The sequence below is a fragment of the Dama dama genome, chromosome 23 (genome assembly GCF_033118175.1).
Source record: "Dama dama isolate Ldn47 chromosome 23, ASM3311817v1, whole genome shotgun sequence".
NCBI lineage: Eukaryota > Metazoa > Chordata > Mammalia > Artiodactyla > Cervidae > Dama > Dama dama.
Window position 1 is genome coordinate 14144556 of NC_083703.1, and position 20943 is coordinate 14165498.

General features: G+C 47.5%; 1 protein-coding gene across 4 annotated transcripts in view; it reads right to left on the reverse strand.

Moving 5' to 3' along the window:
• Nucleotides 1-16403: 16403 nt before the first annotated feature.
• The window catches only part of ITIH5 (inter-alpha-trypsin inhibitor heavy chain 5), an 87357-nt gene continuing 82817 nt past the window's right edge, over nt 16404-20943 (reverse strand). For all 4 annotated transcript variants that reach the window (XM_061126040.1, XM_061126039.1, XM_061126036.1 and 1 more), the window contains exon 14: nt 16404-19171. In XM_061126040.1, coding sequence (XP_060982023.1) covers nt 18882-19171 — 290 coding nt within the window. In that variant the 3' untranslated portion in view covers nt 16404-18881. The remainder of the gene's footprint in view (nt 19172-20943) is intronic.

The window sequence follows — 20943 nt, forward strand, 5'->3', positions numbered from 1 at the left end:
TCTTTACTGACTGAGTCACCAGGGAAGCCCCATGAATACAGGAGTGGGTAGCCTATCCCTTCTCTAGGGGATCTTCCCATCCCAGGAATCAAACCGGGGTTGCCTGCATTCCAGGCTGACTCTTTACCATCTGAGCTACCAGGGAAGCCCATATAATTGTCAATCATATGCTAATAATGATTTTCCTTCATGTTTCCTAATAGTGAGGAGAAGCCCAGGTGAGTTTCCAGGGTTCAGGAGCTGCCCAAGCTAAGTTCACAGCTCGGCGGGAAAAGCCAGATCACCTTGACGCTCATTTCCTGGCTCTTGACCAAGGCTTGCTTAGAGTTCTGACCACTTCAAAAGGTACATTCCTCCCCCAGGTGACTCAGTGCTAGGGTCCACCTGCCAATGCAAGAGATGCAGAAGACGAGGGTTTGATCCCTGGGTTGGGAAGATCCCTGGAGTAGGAAATGGCAACCCGCTCCAATATTCTTGCCTGGGAAATTCCAAGGACAAAGGAGACTGTTCGGCTACAGCCCATGGGGTTGCTAAGAGTCAGATATGACTGAGTACGTACGAATCTCTCTTAACAAACAGGGTCAAACCTTAACAGTGATGTCAGCTTATAGAACTCTTAAAATATTAATTGGCACACTAGTGGTCTCCATCCAAGATTAAGGAAATCTAGTGGACCCTCTGTCTAAGACCTGCCTAAAGATGTTCTAGTTTTGGTGGACAAGACAGGCACCCAAGCTTCCTCATTCTTCCCTGAAGACTTTCTTCCCATGGTTAGTTGCCTAGACTGTTGTCTGATCACCTTTTCCATGAATGGCATGGATCTAGGAATGTAGAGACTAAGTTATAACGATATACAATGGACTGAATTGTGTCCACACAGATTTCCAATGCTGAAGCTCTCACCTCCAGCCTTTGAAGTAAAGAAGGAGTTAATGTCATGAGGCTGGAGCCCTGATTTAATAGGATTAACGCCCTAACAAGAGGTGACACCAGACAGCTCTCCCTTCTTCATATGAAGACATAGCAAGGAGGCTGCAGTCTGCAAGCCAGGAAGTAGGTTCTCACTAGGGTCCAAATCGGCCAGCACCTTGATCTCGGAGTCCCAGCCTCCAGAACTGTGAGAAATAAGTGTCTGCTAGTTAAGCCCCCTAGTCTACTGTAGTTTGTAATGATGGCCAGAGCTGACAAAGATACCTTGCAACAAAATCAGGAAGTCTCAGGGCTGCATGTGAGAAATAAGCAGAGTTTTCATGGAGGTATTAAAACTCTAAGAACAGGGGCTTCCCTGGTGGCTCAGGGGTAAAGAATCCCACTCCAGTATTCTTACCTGGGAAATCTCATGGACAGTGGAGCCTGGCAGGCTACAGTCCATGGGGGTCTCAAAAGAGTCAGACACGACTCAGCAACTAAATCACCACCACCATGAGAACAAAACCGAGACGGGGGTTCAGTGCCGTTGCTTATATGATAGAAAGGATGAGGTCAGTGGCAAGTTCATTGCAGGTGGCAGTGGTCGTATCCATTCCACTCTTGTCAATTACAGCGTCAGACGGGATTGGTTTCAGCCGCCGATTAGGAGACAAAGGGTTGGCTCAGTCCTATTACCGCCTTGTTTTCTCCCGCTGGCAGGAGTCGCCTTTTGAACAACGTGTGGGGATAAAGTGTCTGCCCTAGAATTCAGGGCAGGAGTGCAGTATTGACTCTCATCCTTAGAGAGGCACCTTCTAACTCTCTGGCATATAGTCCAGGGATCACACACTTTTCACTCCCAGCAGAGCAGAAAGATAGAAACATGATGAGATTTCCCGCACACCCTGCAAAACCCGAGAGTCTCATGGCAACCAGGCAGGCTCGTGGCATCAGAAGCCAAGTAAACAGATAAAAAAAAGAATCACTTAGGAGAGATTTGGCTGCTCCTTGCGTGTGTTAGTTGCTCAGTCATGTCCGACTCTTTGTGACCCCATCAACTGCAGCACACCAGGCCTCCTTGTCCATCACCAAATCCCGGAGTCCACTGGAACCCGTGTCCATTGAATCTGTGATGCCATCCAACCATCTCATCCTCTGTCGTCCCCTTCTCCTCCTGCCCCCAATCCTTCCCAGCATCAGGGTCTTTTCAAATGAGTCAGCTCTTCGCATCAGGTGGCCAAAGTATTGGAGTTTCAGCTTCAGCATCAGTCCTTCCAATGAACACCCAAGACTGATCTCCTTTAGGATGAACTGGTTGGATCTCCTTGCAGTCCAAGGGACTCTCAAGAGTCTTCTCCAACACTACAGTTCAAAAGCATCAATTCTTCGGCACACAGCTTTCTTTATAGTCCAACTCTCACATCCATACATGACCACTGGAAAAAATATAGCCTTGACCAGAAGGACCTTTATTGACAAAGTAACGTCTCTGCTTTTTAATATGTTGTCTGGGTTGGTCATAACTTTCCTTCCAAGGAGTACATCTTTTAATTTCATGGCTACAGTCACCATCTTCAGTGATTTTGGAGCCCAGAAAAATAAAGTCTGACACTGTTTCAACTGTTTCCCCACCTATTTGCCATGAAGTGATGGGACCGGATGCCATGATCTTAGTTTTCTGAATGTTGAGCTTTAAGCCAACTTTTTCACTCTCCTCTTTCACTTTCATCAAGAGGCTCTTCAGTTTTTCTTCACTTTCTGCCTCAAGGGTGGTGTCATCTGCATATCTGAGGTTATTGATATTTCTCCCGGCAATCTTGATTCCAGCTTGTGCTTCATCCAGCCCAGTGTTTCTCATGATGTACTCTGCATATAAGTGAAATAAGCAGGGTGACAATATACAGCCTTGACGTACTCCCTATTTTAACTTTGTTGTCATTGTTCAGTCGCTAAGTCGTGTCCAACTCTTTGTGACCCCGTGAACTGCAGCATGCCAGGCTCCCCTGTCCTTTACTATCTCCCAGAGTTCACTCAAATTTGTGTCTAGTGAGTCAGTGATGCTATCTAACCATTTCATTCTCTGCTGTCCTCTTCTCCTCCCGCCCTCAATCTTGCCCAGCATCAGGGTCTTTTCCAGTGAGTTGGTGCTTTGCATCAGGTGGCCAAAGTATTGGAACTTCAGCATCATAATTTCAAGGGGGGTTGCTTTGTAGAAAAATTCAGTTGTTTGACTATTTCTTGGATATGTAACTATCTTTTCTGAATATTTAGTATATGCCACCTACGGCCCCAGATTCTCTCTGTGCATCAGCTCCTTGACTCTTCTCAATCACTGGGAGGCAGTCACTAAGATCTCCATTTTACACAGGAGGAAACTTAAGAGGATCTTTGTGGGTCTTCCTGAGGCCACATGGTCAGTTACAGCCCAGAAGGATCAGGTCTTTTGGTGCTCGTTGATTTTCTTCTCAATTTGTCACCTCGTCTTTTTTGAGGGTCAGAGAGACATTCATAGGAGAGGGACAGGATCTCTTTCACACTGTGTCACAAGCAAAACAAATCCAATAATACAGGACTATGGGGACCCAAGCCTTTTTCTCAATTTTGGCTAAAGAGCCCAAATCTTACTTCAGAGAATATATTTTCCTGTTGTTTACTGGCATGGCTTACCCAAACTGTCAGAAGAGGTGTTTCATTCCTTCTAGATAAACTCCTGGGAAAAAATCTCTTTTGAAAACACTTTCCCCTTAAAGGACCCCAAAAAGATTTTAAAAATCAAAAAGAAATGGCTCCTTTGTGGTCTTATTTTCCAAGGTGCTCTCTCCTTTTTTTTTTAAACAGTGAATGTGTATTCTTTTGCAATCAGATAACAACTGCACTTTGTTTGTAATTGAAAATGGAGGACTTCCAGCCCAAAGGCCAATGGGAGCACTCAAATTGCTCTCCCATCCCACTCCTCCTCTTGGGGAACTTGTTTCATGGAATGTTCCTTTCGAAGCTCTTCCAGTGAGGAGGTTAATGCAATGTCTCCCAGACAAAGAACAAAGTACTTTTATAAGCATTATCTATTGCCAGCTACCCACAAGTGAAGCAAAGTCCTTCTCAACAGTTGGCAGCTTTAATGAAAGACTAGAAAGCTGAATATATTGTATTTATTTTATTTGTTTATGGGCCATATCATGCAGTATATGGGACCTTGGTTCCTTGACTAGGAATCGAACTTGTGCCCTCTGCATTGGAAGCTCAGAGTCTTAACCACTGGATCACCAGGGACGTACCTTGCAATAATTTTAGAGGTAATTTTGGAGTGTTCTACTACTCAATTCACAAACCCACCTCAACCTAGTAACTTCCTCTTTCTTTGAAAAAAAAAAAAGATGTAGAATTGTTGAAGCAATGGCATGAACAGTGGTCCATTTTGATTACTTTGAGTTTATCTTCTTGCCGTGAGAGAGGCCAGTTGGTGTCCTGGCTGCGTAGGTGGGAAAAGGAGGTGATGGACACATCGCCTGCCTTGTGTCAACACAGTCCATCCTGTAACCAGTCACATGATCCCTGGGGTTTGTCAAACTGAGCATGTCTTCAGGTAGGAAATTAAATATTTGTGCGTATATATTTAATTCATATATATGCTGTATGCCTTATGTATAAACACTTTTGTGACATGAATAAACATGGGAGCAGATATAAAGGATTCACGTGGTAAATAGCAGGAGGAGAAGAAGAAGAGGAAGAGGGAAGAAAAAAAGGAGGGAAGAGAGAGGAATCAGTTAACCCTATCCCACCCTACAGAGAAGCTAGGTATTTCTTTTGGTGATAATTAAAAATAACATATTTTGGGCTCTGTATTTCATTAGTGCCTTTTCTCTTTGCTTCCTTCTTCTCAAGAATCTTTTCGTTGGTACCTAACCCTCTTGTTAAGGGTCAAGGCCCCTGTCCTGAGGGACCTGAGCTACCGTTTCACCCACAGATATTTGCCAGTGATTGGCCGAGCTAAACCCCGAGTCACAGACATCCTAGGAGCCTGTGAGCCTCTGGGCCCCACCCCGCCCCTAGCCGGCTGTGCCACTGACCAGGATCCCGCTGGCCACGGGAACCCTGGTGCCCGTCTGGGACTTCCCACAGTTGTGGCCTGGCCTTGATGCCCAGCTGGCCTCCCCTCTTCCCTTTGGGGCCCCACAGGGTTTTGTTCTTCAGGTTGGAAAGCAAACAACTCAAGCTTTTTTTTGTTTTTTAATTGTGGAAATGGCAACCCACTCCAGTATTCTTGCCTAGAAAATTCCATGGATGGAGGAGCCTGGTGGGCTACAGTCCATGGGGCCGCACAGAGTCGGACACGACTGAGCGACTTCACTTCACTTCACAGAGAACATGGCATTTACCATTTATTTTGTATGTTATTCTTTCAACATAGAGTCTCTTAGCCAACGTTATGGAGAAGGCAAAGGCAACCCACTCCAGTGTTCTTGCCTGGAGAATCCCAGGGACAGAGGAACCTGGTGGGCTGCCATCTGTGGGGTCGTATAGAGTCGGACACAACTGAAGCGACTTAGCAGCAGCAGCAGCCAACATTATTGAAAAGTTTTACGTCCGTGTCCACAAATGTTTTGTCTACAATTCTCTCACTGGGCAATTTGTCAGGTTTTTCTATCAATGTTGCGCTCACTTTTTTTTTTAAATTGCAGAAAAAACGACGCAGCACATTGGGTGACCATATATTGGTGAGGGGTCATCAGCCGTAACAAGTGTCCCGCTCTGGTGGGGGTGCTGATCGTGGGGGAGGTGATGGTGTAGGGGGCAGCAATCATGTGGGAAATCCCTGAACCTTCTCTCCACTTGGCTGTGAACCTAAAATTGCTCTAAATCTAGTCTATTAAAAAAAACACATGACATGAAATTGGCCACCTTAATCACCTTTAAGTGTGCAGTTCCATGGCATTGAGTACATGTACATGGTTGTGACGCCTATCTCCAGGACTTTCTGGACGCATTAAACAGCAGTCCCCTTCCCCTCTTCCCCTTTCCCAGGCCCTGGTAACCACCAAGCTACGTTCTCTTCCTATGATTTTATTTTCCATGCCTCATATAAGTGGCCTCGTGCAGTGTTTGTCTTCTCGTGGCTGTTTTATTTCACTTGGCATAAGGTCCTCGAGGTTCATCTGCTTTGCAGCCAGTGTCAGGATGTCCTTTTCAAAGGACATTCTGAATCTCATTCTAGTAAATGGGTGGGCCACATTTTGCCCATCCATTCATCCACCAATGAACACTCAGGTGGCTTCCATCTCTGGCTTATTGTAAATAATGCTTTAGGGTACTAATATCTCTTCAAGTCTCTGTTTTGATCACTTTTTAGCACAAATTTTACTTTTCAGCAAATTTCAATTATATGATACAATGTTATCAACTATAGTCACCATTTTACACATTAGATCCTCAGACTTTATTCATCCTGTAGCTGAAAATGTGCCCTTTACCAAACTTTCCCAATTTCCTGCCCCCAGCCCCCAGCTATCCCAGTTCCTGGCAACCACTTTTCTACTTTCTGTTTCTATGAAACTTTTTTTTTTTAGATTCCACATGTAAATGATACCATGCAGTATTTGTCTTTCTTTGCCTGCCTCATTTCACTAAGGTCTCTAGGTTTGACCATGTTGCAAATACAAGATTTCCTTCTTGCTCAGGGCAGAATAATAATCGTGTGTGTGTGTGTGTGTGTGTGTGTGTGTGTGTGTACCACATTTTCTTTATCCACTCACCCCTACAAACCCAGAAGTGGGACTGCTGGATAACCTGGTAGTTGTTCTATGTTTGATCATTGTTAAATGTACAATTCAGTGGTATTAGGTACATTCACCTGTTGTGCATGAATACTGAAGATCCGGGGATCAAGCGCACAAGTACTGGTTTCACCCAGCAGGCCTAGAAAGAGAACCCTGGGCTGTTTCTTAGGCGGGCTTCTCACTGGCCTCCATTCCAGCCTCTGGTCACCCACTGTGGTTCCAGCGCAGCCCTTCTGGACTCGGCCTCTCTGCTGCCCCTCCGTCTTCCCCGGCCCCTGCCGGGAGTCCAGCGGGTCGCTCCTGGCCGTGCACTCTCCCCGCAGACCCCATCTGTCACCAGACCAGCGCTGAGCGGCCTGACCTGAGCACCGTCAGCCTCTCGCTGCCTCTCTGGAAGCGCAGAAAGCCCCTCCCTGGGCCCCCAGCAGCCCACCTTCCCGTCCCCTCCCGGCCTCTGCTCTGCGTGTGAAGCTGAAGCTTCCGGGCCGGGCGGGGAGCAGACGGGGATGGGGAAAGTGCCCGGGGTTTATCAGGGTTCATCTGACTGTCTCACAGCAGGCGCCGCGCTGCCAGCATCCGCGCGACTTGGGTTTCAACCGTTTGCTCCGCTGGACACCTCGCCGCCCCCTCGCCTTCGCGAATAATAAGCCTCATTCTTTCCACAGCAGCGGCCCCCGGGACCTCCCGCGCGGGGACCCCGGCTCTGCGGGACCTGCTCGCGGCTCTTCTCGCCTTTCTCCAGTCCGTTCATGGGAAACCCGAGCCGTCGGGCCGAGGGGAGCCCAGCCTGGCTCCTGCCGGGGGTGAGAACGCCGCCGGGCCTCCCAGACTGTGCGGCCAATGGCGGGCCAGCGGGTCTCAGCTTCCACCGTGACCCCAGAAGCAGGAAAGAACAGGCTGCCCTCTCTTGACCTTGCAGAGAGGGCTTGGGAACCTTTAGTCTAAATGTGAAAGTCCCACGGAGAAAAGGAGTTGGAGAGCTGGTGGGAAAACACAAGGACCATTCCAAGTATTCTTCTTTGTTTGTTTTTGTGTTTTTTTCCTTTGATATTTTTATTTATTCAATTTATTTTTAGCCAGTTATGACACTGTAATGGTCCCTTGGACAGCAAGGAGATCAAACCAGTCCGTCCTAAAGGAAATCAGCCCTGAATATTCACTGGAAGGACTGATGCTGAAGCTGAAGCTCTAATAGTTGGGCCATGAGATTCAGATATGACTCATTGGAAAAGGCCCTGATTCTGGGAAAGATTGAAGGCAGAAGGAGAAGCGGGCAACAGAGGACAGGATGGTTGGATGGCATCAGTGACTCGATGGACATGAGTTTGAGCAAACTCTGGGAGATAGTGAAGGACAGGGACGCTTGGCATGCTGCAGTTCATGTATTGGCAAAGAGTCGGAGATGACTCAGCGACTGAACAACAACTTAACATTGTAGATGAAAGAATACAACAACAGGGTCTGTGAGTACAATTTGACATTCAAAATCCTTAATATCCATTACTTACCAGTCTCTATTCAGTGTCCCCCAGTAGTAGGGGTTTGTCATAGTGGCGCATCTTGGCTCAGTATTAACTCCGACTAATAAACAGTAACTGCTGTTAACCAGAACAATGAAAGACTTCTCATAATATAAAAATTGGATTTTGTGATTCAAAACTTACATCGTTTCCTTTGAGCATCAGTAGTTATATTTGATACTTTTTTTTCCCCTCTAGAATTAGGCACCGCTCCCTCAAAGGGACCGGCAGTTGGGAGCAGACCGGGGTAGGGAGGGTCATTTAAGGACCCGTCCTGGATGAATCAGGGTGAAATAAAAGCCCCAGGCCCTCAGGCTTGACTGGAGTTTGACACTTGAACAGGACTGCAAGCGGTCTTCTGCTTTGAAGAGCTTTAGTAAGACGTTAATCTAGAAGTGAGCTTTTTTTTTTTTTTTTTGGAGAGGGGGAGGGAAACATTTCATATTTTAGCTTTCCTATTTGATCATGTGCTCAGAAGTGCCCTTGACTCCAAAGATGTTAAACATGAAGGTGTTGTGATCTGTAGGCTTATTCTGTACAGGCTGTTGATCTACTTAGTTTTTAATTGCATGTACGTTAGACAGCTTTCTATGTGAATATACATGCGATAATACATTGCTCATTTTATTAATAACAGCTGTAAACTGAGGTATTAATTAATATGCCCTTGGTGGCTGTTTTCTTTTTTTAGGTCTTTTTTTTTTCCCCCGATGTGGACCATTTTAAAAGTCTTTATTGAATTTTGTACAATATTGCTTGTTTTATGTTTTGGTTTTTTGGCCTCGAGGCATGTGGGATCTTAGCTTCCTGACCAGGGATTGAACCCATACCCCCTGCACTGAAAAGCGAAGTCTCAAGCCACTGGAAGTCTTCTGATGGTCGTTTAGTAGTATCTAAAGAAAAGATGGCCATTTCTTAGTATCTATGTGTTTATTGTTATTAGAAAGCGGTAACATCCTGTACATGCAACTTTAAATTTCTGTGAATACATGAAATAAATTCATAAAAGTAAAATGAAAGAAAAATCCAGCTGTTGTGACCTGTCGAGACGCTTTTGGTTCCCTAATGAGTGGCAAGTTGCAGCCATACTTCTCCAGCCTTCCCCACTCACTCTTCCTCCCGACTCTCGGACGGAGGTGCCTGGAACAGAAATGGCTGTGGGTGACGATGGACACGGGCAAGCGGATCAGGCTGTGGTGATAGGACCTAAATGCCCTCATGGGTCTCAGGCCATGGGGTGGGGGGGTGGGGGGCGGGAGTACCCCAGGCAAAGGGCAGGGAAGCAAGAGGGGGTCGGGGTAGAAAGAGAAGCCAGCGCTTGCCGGCAGGACCTGCGGAGAGCCTCATTCAATTGTGCATGGCCCACGTGATCCCACGATGAAGGATGCGCACGTGAGGTTGGGCAGGGACCCAGGAGACTCCCTCCCCAGGTATCTGACCTCTGGGCCAGGGGAGTCCTCCCAGTAGAGCACCTCCCACAGTCTGCTTCTCCAGCCCACAGACCCTGATCGGAGTCGGTGTAGGCTCTGGTTTCTTCCTCTCTGGCCGTCAGCCTCGCTTATCGCCTCCGTGGGCATGCCGTTGAGTGTCTGACAGATAAAAGGGAGGTTCCTGGTGCTTCCACCGCCTCAGCCTGAGTCTCTCTCTGCCAGGTGCGGCCAGAGGCTCATTAATCACGTCAAGGGCTGCATTGTCTGCGCCTCTCCCAAGGAAGATGAGTGACATTTAGCAGCCACCGGATGTACACATGAGTCTTGTCTCCATTTCTGTGAATTTAAGTGGCTGGAGGGTAGGGTGGGACCCCCTTTTTCAGAGGGCTCTCCTTGCCCCAACTCCCCAGATGCGTGTCTATGTCCGTCACACGGAGGACAATTTGTTTCAGGGAGCTACTTGACTGTGAGATATTTTCTATGATGTTGTTTCTAAAGAAGAGAGAGAAAGACGAACTTGGAGCAATCCTATATCTCCAGCCCATAGAATTCCCGGCCCACTTCAAGCCCAGACCAGTGGCAAAAAGCAGTCCAACATTCCATGGAAGGGACACCGGCTTTTAGAGAGAAAAAGCAGTCTTGAAACCAGTGCATTCAGAGACATGTAAAAGAGCCCCCCTTCCCCAGCCTTACTTTTTGCCCTGTGATGCTCAGCCAATACACACTGATGGGATCCTGCCCCCGTGGTCCAGCGTCATGGCCGTCACTGTGGAAGCTGCTCCTAATTGGTCCAGAGCATCTCAGGGTCATGAGAAGAGCAGAGTTCCTGCATCCAGGCTAAGCCCAGATATTAGCTCTGTGAGGGCTGGTCAGGCCATCTCCCTGAAATTTTAGTTCCTTTACACAATTTATTCCCTTGCCTTTATAATGTTTTTGTTATGAATAAATGTTATTATATACAATGTTCCTAGACATTTCCCCCTTCTTTCCTCACCTGTTCTGTATAACCCGGATCCAATGCCAGCGCCTCTTCTACCCAGGCTGAAAACAGTCTCTTCTTTTTAAAACCCCTTCCCACCCACATTTTTTTCCTGAGTCTTTTAAGGGCAGACTATTGCCTGTGTTTGTAACTAATTACATACAAAGTTATCTCTAGGGCAGGCTAGGGAGGGCCCTCTGTCCCCTCCATATGGTTAGCACCCATTTCCATGAGTCCAGTGAATGAATAAATGAATGTACTTGCTTTGAAGCATTTTCTCTTCCGCTCAAATTTCTCTTCTGCGAAATTTGCAGGAACAATTTCAAGTATTATTGTCTTTCAATAATATACACAATTTTATCCTATATTTTCATCACAAGGTCTTAAAGTCTTATTAAGTTTCCCAGGCCAGGCCAATGAAGAGATCGAAAGGATAAATAGTTACTTCCAACTTAGAAGAATGTTTAGTTTCTAGAATATCCTTAGAATCCAGCCTTTTTCAAAAGCAAATACACTTCAGGTTGGAGCTGAGCCTACAGACATACTGTTTCTGCTTTCCTCTGTAAAGCTTTGTTTCTTTCATAACATTGTATAACACGTAGACAGGTTATGTTATCTTTAGGAGGAAGGATCCTAGCCCCCGAGAAGACTTTGGGCAGGAAATGTCCCAGTTGGAGCAGTGTGTGTCTACCATACAGACATTTATTCACACTCAAGTTATCTGCAGTGCTGTATTTTCTACATCACCCCATACATTTCAAATAAAGTGTATTCCTTTCAAAAATCACACACATTTAGGATGCATTTTGTACTTGTACTACAATGAAGTGACTTAATTGGCACATTGATTTTCATCTTTTTATAAGCAGAAATTCCCAGTGAGCAGTCAGGACATGGAGTCTTCACTTACACAAACACAGCTGTTGTTTTGAGAAAATAATATGATTAACAGAGAGCTTTCAGGAAGAACTCTGTGTCAATAAAAATAAACGTTGAATTGGTCTAGGAAACGTACCAAAGACACACACATACACACACGCACACACACACATAGACATTTCCACCTTTATTTGCAACAATCAAAATTTTAAAAGATTGTGCCAGAACTGCTTCCTTTCCTCCCAGATCTCAAATCTCTCTAATCTATATACAGACACTTTGAAGATGGCTTCCCTGATGGCCCAGTCAGTAAAGAATCCGCCTGCAATGCAGGAGATGTGGGTTCGATCCCTGGGTTGGGAAGCTCTCCTGGAGAAGGAAATGGCAGCTGACTCCAGTATTCTTGCCTGGGAAATCCCATGGACAGAGGAGCCTGGTGGGCTACAGTCCATCAGGTTGAAAATAGTCAGATATGACTTAGTGACTAAACCACCAACCACTTCGAACATGGAAAGTTTGTTTTTACTCCTGAATTTGAGCTGATGCCAGAATAACAGAAGGGAAGCACTCTCAAGTCCACGTCAAGTCAGATGCTGAGACCAGAAGTGAGACTGTGAAGCGGGAAGTGGAGACTATAAAGGACCAGTATGGGGACCTGCTTGGTGGTCCTGGGGTTAGGACTCCACACGTCCACTGCAGGGCCACGGGTCAGGGAAAGCCACATGGCTTGGCCAAAAAGAAAAAGAAAAAAAATTAAAAAGGACCAGTATGACCTTGGGGGACATCCACAGGTTGGTAGGAGGAACAATATGTAGCAAAGGAAACTAGGATGAAATTCTAATCAGCTAAGAGAAGCAATGGGATCTAACATTTCAAAAAAGAGAAAGAGGTCGACATGGTCGCGTGGAAGAGTCTGGAGATACCCATCACAGGAACCGGACATCAGAAATGGTAACGTGACATCTAAGACAAAGTGTAATGAATGTGGTGAAGACAGAAGCTAAATTTGATGACTTAAGCAACAGACTAGGAGGTGCAAAAGTGATGGTTCAGGACTTCCTGGTGGTCCAGTGGTTAAGACCTCGTCTTCCAACACAGGTTGGATCCCTGGTCGGAGAGCTAAGATCCCACACGCCTCGTGGCCAAAAAACCGAAACACAAAACAGAAGTAATATTGTAACAAATTAAATAAAGACTTTAAAAATGATCCCCGTTTAAAAAAAAATCTTAATAAAAGAGGGTTCAAACACCGACCACTAGCACAAGCTTGATAGTGAAATAAAAGACCACAGGGGAAGCCCCATGGAGCCTGGCCAGCAACATGCACTGGAGGAGACTTCTGGAAGGGTATCTGAATCCAAGAGGGAAGAACCTCTGGGGAGTAAGAGTCTAGAGATTCTAGAAAGACAAGAAATCACTGAGACAAGTGCACGGAGGGAGCGAGAAGAATGAAGCCCGGAAGAAGGTGGACCGTTACACTGGGAGGCAGGAGATGGAGATGCTATGAGACACAGTAATAATGGAGGGCGGTCCCTCTACAGTTTCCTCGGCATAGAAGGAGGTGAATTTCTGTGGAGAGCTGTGGAGTGAGGTAGTCTAGAAAGCTGAAGCAGAACACAGGTGCCATGGAGGCCGATGCGCTTCAAGAAAAACATTAAGTTTTGCTAAAGGCCAGCAGGAGCCCGGCTGGTTGAAGAGACCTACGGCAGAGCTCTGTGATTTCCCAGGGCATCCATACCTGGGAGAACAAGTGAAGGATGCGGGGCTGGAGACAGACCCAGCCAGGGTGCAGGGAGAGAGGAATCTGCAGGTCCACCCAGCATCATCCACTGTGGGGTCTCAGTAGCCCCCAAATCTATAGGGCACCAGTCAAAAACTGAACGGAGTATGAAGATGACTTCGATCCATAAGCTGTCCCCAGCTGCTTAACATTGCAGAAAGACATTTCCTGTGGGAGCCTCTGAATATGTGCTTCTTCCTTGCAGCTGAATACACTCCATCTTTGGAACATTTTCCCCACCTCCTTCCTCCCTTCACAGCTGGGCCTTTGCAGAGTTCTCTGGCAGGATTTCCATGCTGTCAGAAGATAAAGATCATGGGATCTGAGCATGTTACCTTGTTCAGTCCCTTCATTAGAGACGAAGCCGAAGCCAAAACCGGGAGAGGTTGATTTCATGCCCTCGAGATAAAGAGTTGGCTGGTTTTCTATTTAACACAGCCTCCCAGTGATGTCTCACTCCTTCTGTAGGTCTGCTCCGGTTCTGATTCAGAATCTAACATCTAAGCAAGATCCGGCAGGACCTCAGGAACTGGAGGTAGAAATGCCAAAACCACAATTGAGAAATGCCCTGAGCCAGTGGCAGAAGTACTAAGCAAGGTGATGGGCAGGCGAGTGACCCAAGAAGAAGGCGATAAAAGCCTTGGGATGCCCACACCCCTGGAAGGTAAGGGACTGAAGCTTAAGGCACTTCTCTATGAATTTCACAGTTTTATAAAAGGTCAGAGATGGCTGATGTACATTGGCTGTTCCATACAGCAATTTGCCCTGTTTCCACATGATTCTTCCAGGGTCAATTCGCTTGCTCTATTTACATATATTTCTATGGAATTCAGAAATTCCTACAAACGGTGTAGTTGGAATCAACAAGTTTTATTCTCTCTAGTCATTTCCCCTCAAAACAAATACACCAGGGTGTTGTTTGTTTTTAGATGTTATTCTTTTACAAATTTTTTTGTGGAAGGAAAATGCTTCTTGAAGGTGAACTAGCTCGTGCCTTACTTATTATTTTAAACTGAAGAGAATAAATATTTAAAGTCACAATTCTAACTAGTCATTTCCCCTCAAAACAAATACACCAGGGTGTTGTTTGTTTTTAGATGTTATTCTTTTACAAATTTTTTTGTGGAAGGAAAATGCTTCTTGAAGGTGAACTAGCTCGTGCCTTACTTATTATTTTAAACTGAAGAGAATAAATATTTAAAGTCACAATTCTAAGTGTTTGCTTAGCTGTGTTATTTTATTTGCTGTTGACTTTAGTTGGATCATGCATGAATGGTTCCAAGAGTCCTGTGGATTTAGTAGTAACATTGTTTGTATACATTCGGGGTAGCTTGAAGAAAAGAAAAGGAATTCACATCTTAAATGAGTCAGCGTCTAGGTCAGCTCAGGTTGCTCTATCCAGAATACCACAGGGGCTTCCTTAGTGGTTGAAGATCCACCGGCCAATGCAGGTGGCATGGGTCCGATCCCTGATCCGGGAAGATCCACATGCCTTGGAGCAACTAAGCCCATGCACCACAGCTATTGAGCCTGTGCTCCAGAGCTCTCAAGCTGCAACCACTGAAGCCCACATATGCCCTGTGCTCCGCAAAAAGAGAAAGCACCACGGTGAGAAGCCTGCACACCACAGTGAAGGGAGGCCCCACTTGCCACAACTAGAGAAAGCCTGCTCGCAGCAATGAAGAACACGCATAGCCAGAAATAAACAAATCTTAAAAAAAAAAAAAAGAATGCCATAGAGAATGTGGCTTATACAACTGATATTTATTTCTCCCAATTTTGGAGGCTGGGAAATCCAAGATCAAGGTGCCAGCTGACTTGGTGTCTGATGAGAGCCCAGTTCTTGATTTTAGAAGGTGTTCCTTCTAGTGCTCAAAGGGTGGAGAATAGAAAAATCATCTCTCTCATGTCTCTTCTTAGAAGGGCACTAATCCCGTCACAAAGGGCTTCCCTGGCGGCTCAGTGGTAAAAAATCTGTCTGCAATGCAAGAGACTCAGGTTCGATCCTTGGGTCGGGAAGATCCCCTGGAGAAGGAAATGGCAACCCACTCCAGTATCCTTGCCTGGAGAATCCCATGGACAGAGGAGCCCAGTGGGCTACAGTCCACGGGATCACAAGAGTCGGGCATGACTAAGCGACTAAATCACCAACCACCAATCCCATCACAAGGGCCCCATCCTCACGCCCTCATCCCTTCGCCAGCATCGCACCTCCTAGTGCCATCACCTTGGGGGTTTGATTTAGGCTTCAGCATATGAATTCGGAGGGACACAAACTTTCTGCCCATAGCATTCAGGACAGACAAGATATAAACATAAAGAAAATGAAACCTGTCTGTAGTCCACCTGCGGGGACACATGATTCAACTAAAGATCTAATGTTTCATCTGATAGAAACAGAGGTGATCTCTCCCAGAGACCAGCACCACGCGGCCCAGAGTGATGGAGGTTCAGGAAGGGTTGTCCTGCCAACGCATACGCCCTGCATACTAAACTAGCAAACCAGCGAAAAGGCAAATGGAAGATAAAGCATCTAATGAGTAGAGAACTTCAGTCCGTTTTATTCAGGGAATGTGAAACTACATCTGGAGACCCTTAAAGACAACACATGGAGATGCCTCTCTTTTTTAGGTGAGGGAGAGGATTAGGAACCCAGGGTTGGAGGCTTGCTAGAGAGCCCAGCCTAGCAATAGTTAGGACTCATTGACATTAGTGATGAACTAACTTGAGGTTTAAACCCTCATTATTGCAACAGACTTCTCTAGCTCGTTGAACTGCTCATTGAGTTACCTTGACCCCACATTATTTTTAAATGCTCAAGGGAAATGAATGATTGTCCAGACGACGACATTGCATCAAAGCTAATGAATGCATTCTGGAGACTCAGCCTGGTCCTGCTCTAGGTCTTGTATGATGTGGGGGAAATCACCCACCCGCCCCCTGCCTCATGGCCCGCCCTGCAGAACAGAATCCTTCCTTGCCACTGCATTTACAGTAAGCCCTCTACATACAGACCTTCAAGTTGTGTGCTTACGAGCTTTCAAAGATTCACACGTGCTTCTGTATACCAGCTGTACTGCTGCACTTTTCAAGGTACTCTAAGATTAAAAAGGTCTCATTTCTTAACAATTATTTTTTAAAATTAATTTTATTGGAGCATAGTTGCTTTCTTTTTTGTGTTTGTTTTTTATGTAGTATTTGAGTGAAAAGCGTTATAAATCTATTACAGTACAGTCCTATATAGCCGATTGTGTTAGTTGGGTACCTGGACCCACCTGGACTGATGAACAAACTGGACTTACAAACGCGCTCTCAGAACGGAACTCGTTTGTATGTAGGGGACTTAAGTTTATTTGAAAAGATCTTGTGCTTCACGACACACGTGACCAACAGAAAATATGACATTTTTTTCTATCAAGTTTAAAGAAAAAAAAAAAACCTGAAGGCTAACTTTGGTGTGGAGTCTGGGGCCCACAAATCTCACAGTCTCTGGCTGAAACAGAAAACATCCTGGTACATACTTTTTGCAAAAAAAGAAAAAAGAGAAGATATACAATGGAAGAGGAGAAGAAAGAAAAGTGGGATGTGTCTAAAGTAAAAACGTTAACATGAAATTTCAACCTAATACTTTTACAAAATGGATTTTTTTTCCCCCTGAATAGGTGAGTAAGGGAGGGGCGCCTCACTGTAGTATCTAGTCCTGTAGGAATAGCTTCTTGTCTTGTCTGCAGCTGAGGCCACGCCTGGAACACAGAGCCTGGCTCCTGGCCCAGTGGCCACAGGGTCATCTGCCCAGCTGGGGCCGAGGTCTACGGAACAGGAAGGACCCTGCAGAGCCTGCCCAGGCCCCTGCCAGCCCGCCTCCCGCTCTTCCTCTCCCTCTGAAATATGGAATCAGCTGTTGGCGGCCTGGACTGGTGCGTTCACACCGTGGGCATGGAAGGAGGCAGCCGAGTTGAGTCCAAAATAAGACAGCTGCCGGCTCTGGTCTGGTGGGCTCCCGGAGTGGAGAGGCTCGGAGACCCCGAGACAGAACCGACCACCCCCCCAGCCCGCAGCCCCCGGCTCAGCCCCGGCACCACCTCACCTCCTGCAGGCGCCTGGTCCGCAGAAACACGGGCAGCTCGTGTTGCTGCTCACATGTTTCCCACGGGAAGGCCAAGATGATAAACAATTTTCTTAACTCTGATTTCTCTCCAAGCGCTGCCGGCTTCCATATGGCATGGAAGTTCTAGAGTCACTCCCTCCTGGACAGGACCGCCATGAAACCAGCACAAAAGCCTTTATTCTATTCAGTCTGCCATTAAAATATTCCATTTCTCTGACCCAAATCTTTCCGCCCACGCTGCTGGCTGCCGGGCTCTCCATGTCCATGTGCGCCCTGACAGCTGTTAGGGCCAGACTTACAGGACGACCTCTGTGGTCCAGAGAAGACCAAGCGGAGCACAAGCTGGGGGCAAGAAAAGATGTCCCGAGGCCACTACCAGCCTCCCGTCCCCCTGATGACATAGCAGGCTTCACAGCTCCCGCAAGAAGGGTGACGTCACTGACTTCTGAGATCACCCCCGACCCCTGACTGTAACCTGTCCTGACATAATCACATGTGTCCCCAGCCCCTCGCTCACACTGACTTCTGGCCTCGAGGGTCTGGGATGTGGGCCCCTTAGATCTGTAAGCCCATTGTCCATGCTTCCTGCTGAGAGTTTGATCCCTGTAGGTTGGCTCTGGGCTGATCCAATCCCTCCTCCTCCCCGTTCTGCAAGAGCCTAACTCATCGCCTCCTGGGGACCTCGATCGAACCAGGCTGGAAGCAGGACCAGGCTGGAAGAGCCAAGTAGAAGATTCATCGTGCAGCTGGCCGGCACTCCAGCTCCGAGACGGGCCAGTGAAATACTCCCACGTGGGCCGCCCTTTTTATTATCAGATTTCCGGAATAAATAGGAGAATTTCACCAGCAAAAGACAAGGGGTTTACAGAGCCTGTTAGAAGAATGTTGCTATCTGGAATGCAGTGTTTCTATTTTGAATTGACTTTTTTTTTTTTTAAATGAAAACAAATTTTCAAGGGTAAGACATCACAGCAGAAGAAAATCCTCTGCTAAAGCCAGGCCGAGGGGTTTACAATGATCCAGTCTGTGTGCTGTTTGCAATACTGGGGGCGCTGAGCCCAGGGAAAGGCTCCCCTGAGGCAGAGGTTGGCCGCATGTCTGGAGGACGCAGCCAGACTAGGAGGAGAGATCCCTAAGCATTAGTATGAGGCGCAGAGCAGAGTGACCGAACTTGGCCATTTCCACAGAGAACAGAGACCAGACCTTCCTTCATCAGTCACCTTGGGGTCGGCGGTGAGATGGACAAGCCAGATGGGACAAGATAGAGACTTGCTTTTAGCTGTGACTGGTCCCTTGGTGCCACCATCTTTCTCTACTGGAGATGAGGGAGGTGGGGAAAGGGGAAAATCCCACCCTCCCTTCAGGGTCCTGATCCGACTCTCTTTTCAAGCAGACAGCAGACCTCCCCACCACTAGGGCTGAGGTCAGGGTGGTGGCTACCAGCCAAGAATCAGACCACGGGGTCCCCTGCCGTGCACTCCTGCGTTCCGGCTGTGCCATCAGAGCCCCCGGGAGGGGCCGGGGCCAAAGGTGGTCTCGGAGTCGAAAGGATGGGCTGCCAGGTAGTCCTTGTACTCCCCGTCGATCAGGCTGGCAGCGTTGTTCCGGGCAAACCAGCAGTCCACCTGCTCCTCCCCGTTGTAGATCCTCCTCTGCTTCCAGACCACCGGGACCTGGTGACCTTTAACCTCAAGGACGGCCTCCGACCTCTCCCCTGCCTCGGGAACCGGAGGATGGGCAGGGCTCTTGCTGAGCCCTGTGAGTCTGGCCTCCTGCTTCAGGAATTGACCTGAGAGGGCACAAAAGACATCAGGTCTAGGTCAAGTGCGAGCAATGCAGTTGAACAACACCTGACTTCGATTCGGGCGCTGGTGACCGACATATGCCCAGCTGTGACTCAGAGGACGGGGATGTATGACATCATTATCAAGGTGGTGACTGCGATCCTGGGCTGGACCCCCCAGAGGCACCTGCACCAGTGTCTGGAGGGGGTGTAGGGAGGAGAGATCTGAGGCTATGTTCGTCGCAGCCTCCACTTCTGGAAGCCAACACAGGAAAGATGCCCCACCTGCAAACAGAGATGCCCCGGGGGGCATCCCTGGTGGTCCAGCAGCTAAGACTCCGCGCTCCCAATGCAGGGAGCCTGGGTTCGATCCCTGATCAGGGAACTAGATCCCGAATGCTGCAATTAAGACCTGGCGCAGTTAAATAAATATTTAAATAAACAAACAAAACCAGGGTGGCTGGTGGCTCAGTGGTAAAGAATCCGCCTGCCGATGCAGGGGACATTGGTTTAATCCCGGGTCCAGGAAGATCCCACATACCTTGGACCAAGTAAGCCCGTGCTCCACAACTATTGGGCATGTGCTCTAGAGCCCGGCAGCCACAACTCCCGCAGCCCACTCGCGCTACAGCCTGTGCTTGGCCACAAGGGAAACCATTGCAACCAGAAGCCTGAGCGCTGCAACCAGAGAAAAGCCCATGCAGCAACCAAGACCCAGCGCAGCCAAAAATAAACATTTAAAAATTATAAAATAAAAACACAGATACCCAGTCTCCCACTGAGGTAGGAGGATGAGATGGGGGTGAATAAATAGAGAAGGAGGGTCCAGTCTTTCCCGCCCCGCTCCCCCTGCCCCGGGGACCTCGTACGTGTATACACTAACTGGGTGTGGGAAGCAGTGTCGGAATTCTCAAGGTCAAGCCAGGACATCACAGAGACCGAGGAAACCAAGCTCTGTGTCCATGAGAGGAGCTCGCGCTTGGCAGGCAGGCTGCACTGAGATATCCAGAGTGCCAGGAAATCCTGCGTTCTAAACCCGGCCCTGGCAGCGGCTCCCTCCTTACTTGCGGGCAAAGGGCCCACATGAAATGGCACGTGGAGGGAAGCCAGGCAGAGCGGGCCCACCAGATGCTGGGCCGTGGGCAGCCCTGGGTTTGCACGTTCTCCCTGAGAGTAAAGAACCAGACCTGGAGAGAAGGATGCCCCACTTCTTTGCTCCCTTTCCCCGAAGGTGACTGAAAATTAGTAAAGTTCATACCTACTCTAGAAGGTAGTGATGAAGCAAGAAATACACTTTTCACACTAATGTGAAAAGATATGTGCACCCCAAAGTTCACAGCAGTACTATTTACAACTGCCAAGATAGAGACGAAACCTGAGTGTCCATCACCTGATGAATGGATAAAGATGTGGTGTATATACAATGCAATACTACTCAGCCATGAAAAAAGCATGAAATTTTGCCATTTGCAGCAACTCTGTCCATGGAATTCTCCAGGGAAGACTACTGGAGTGGGTAGCCATTGCCTTCTCCAGGGGATCTTCCCGATCCAGGGACTGAACCCGGGTCACCTGCATTGCAGGCAGGTTCTTTACTGTCTGAGCCACCAGGCAAGCCACAAAAAAATTGTTAGAAAAAAAAAGAGATAGAGGAAGAAATAGACTTTTCATAAGCTACATAAAGACCACATTCCTGGATTTCCCTAGTGGTCCAGTGGTTAAAAATCCTCCTACCAACGGAGGCGACACGGGTTTGATCCCTGGTCTGGGAAGATCCC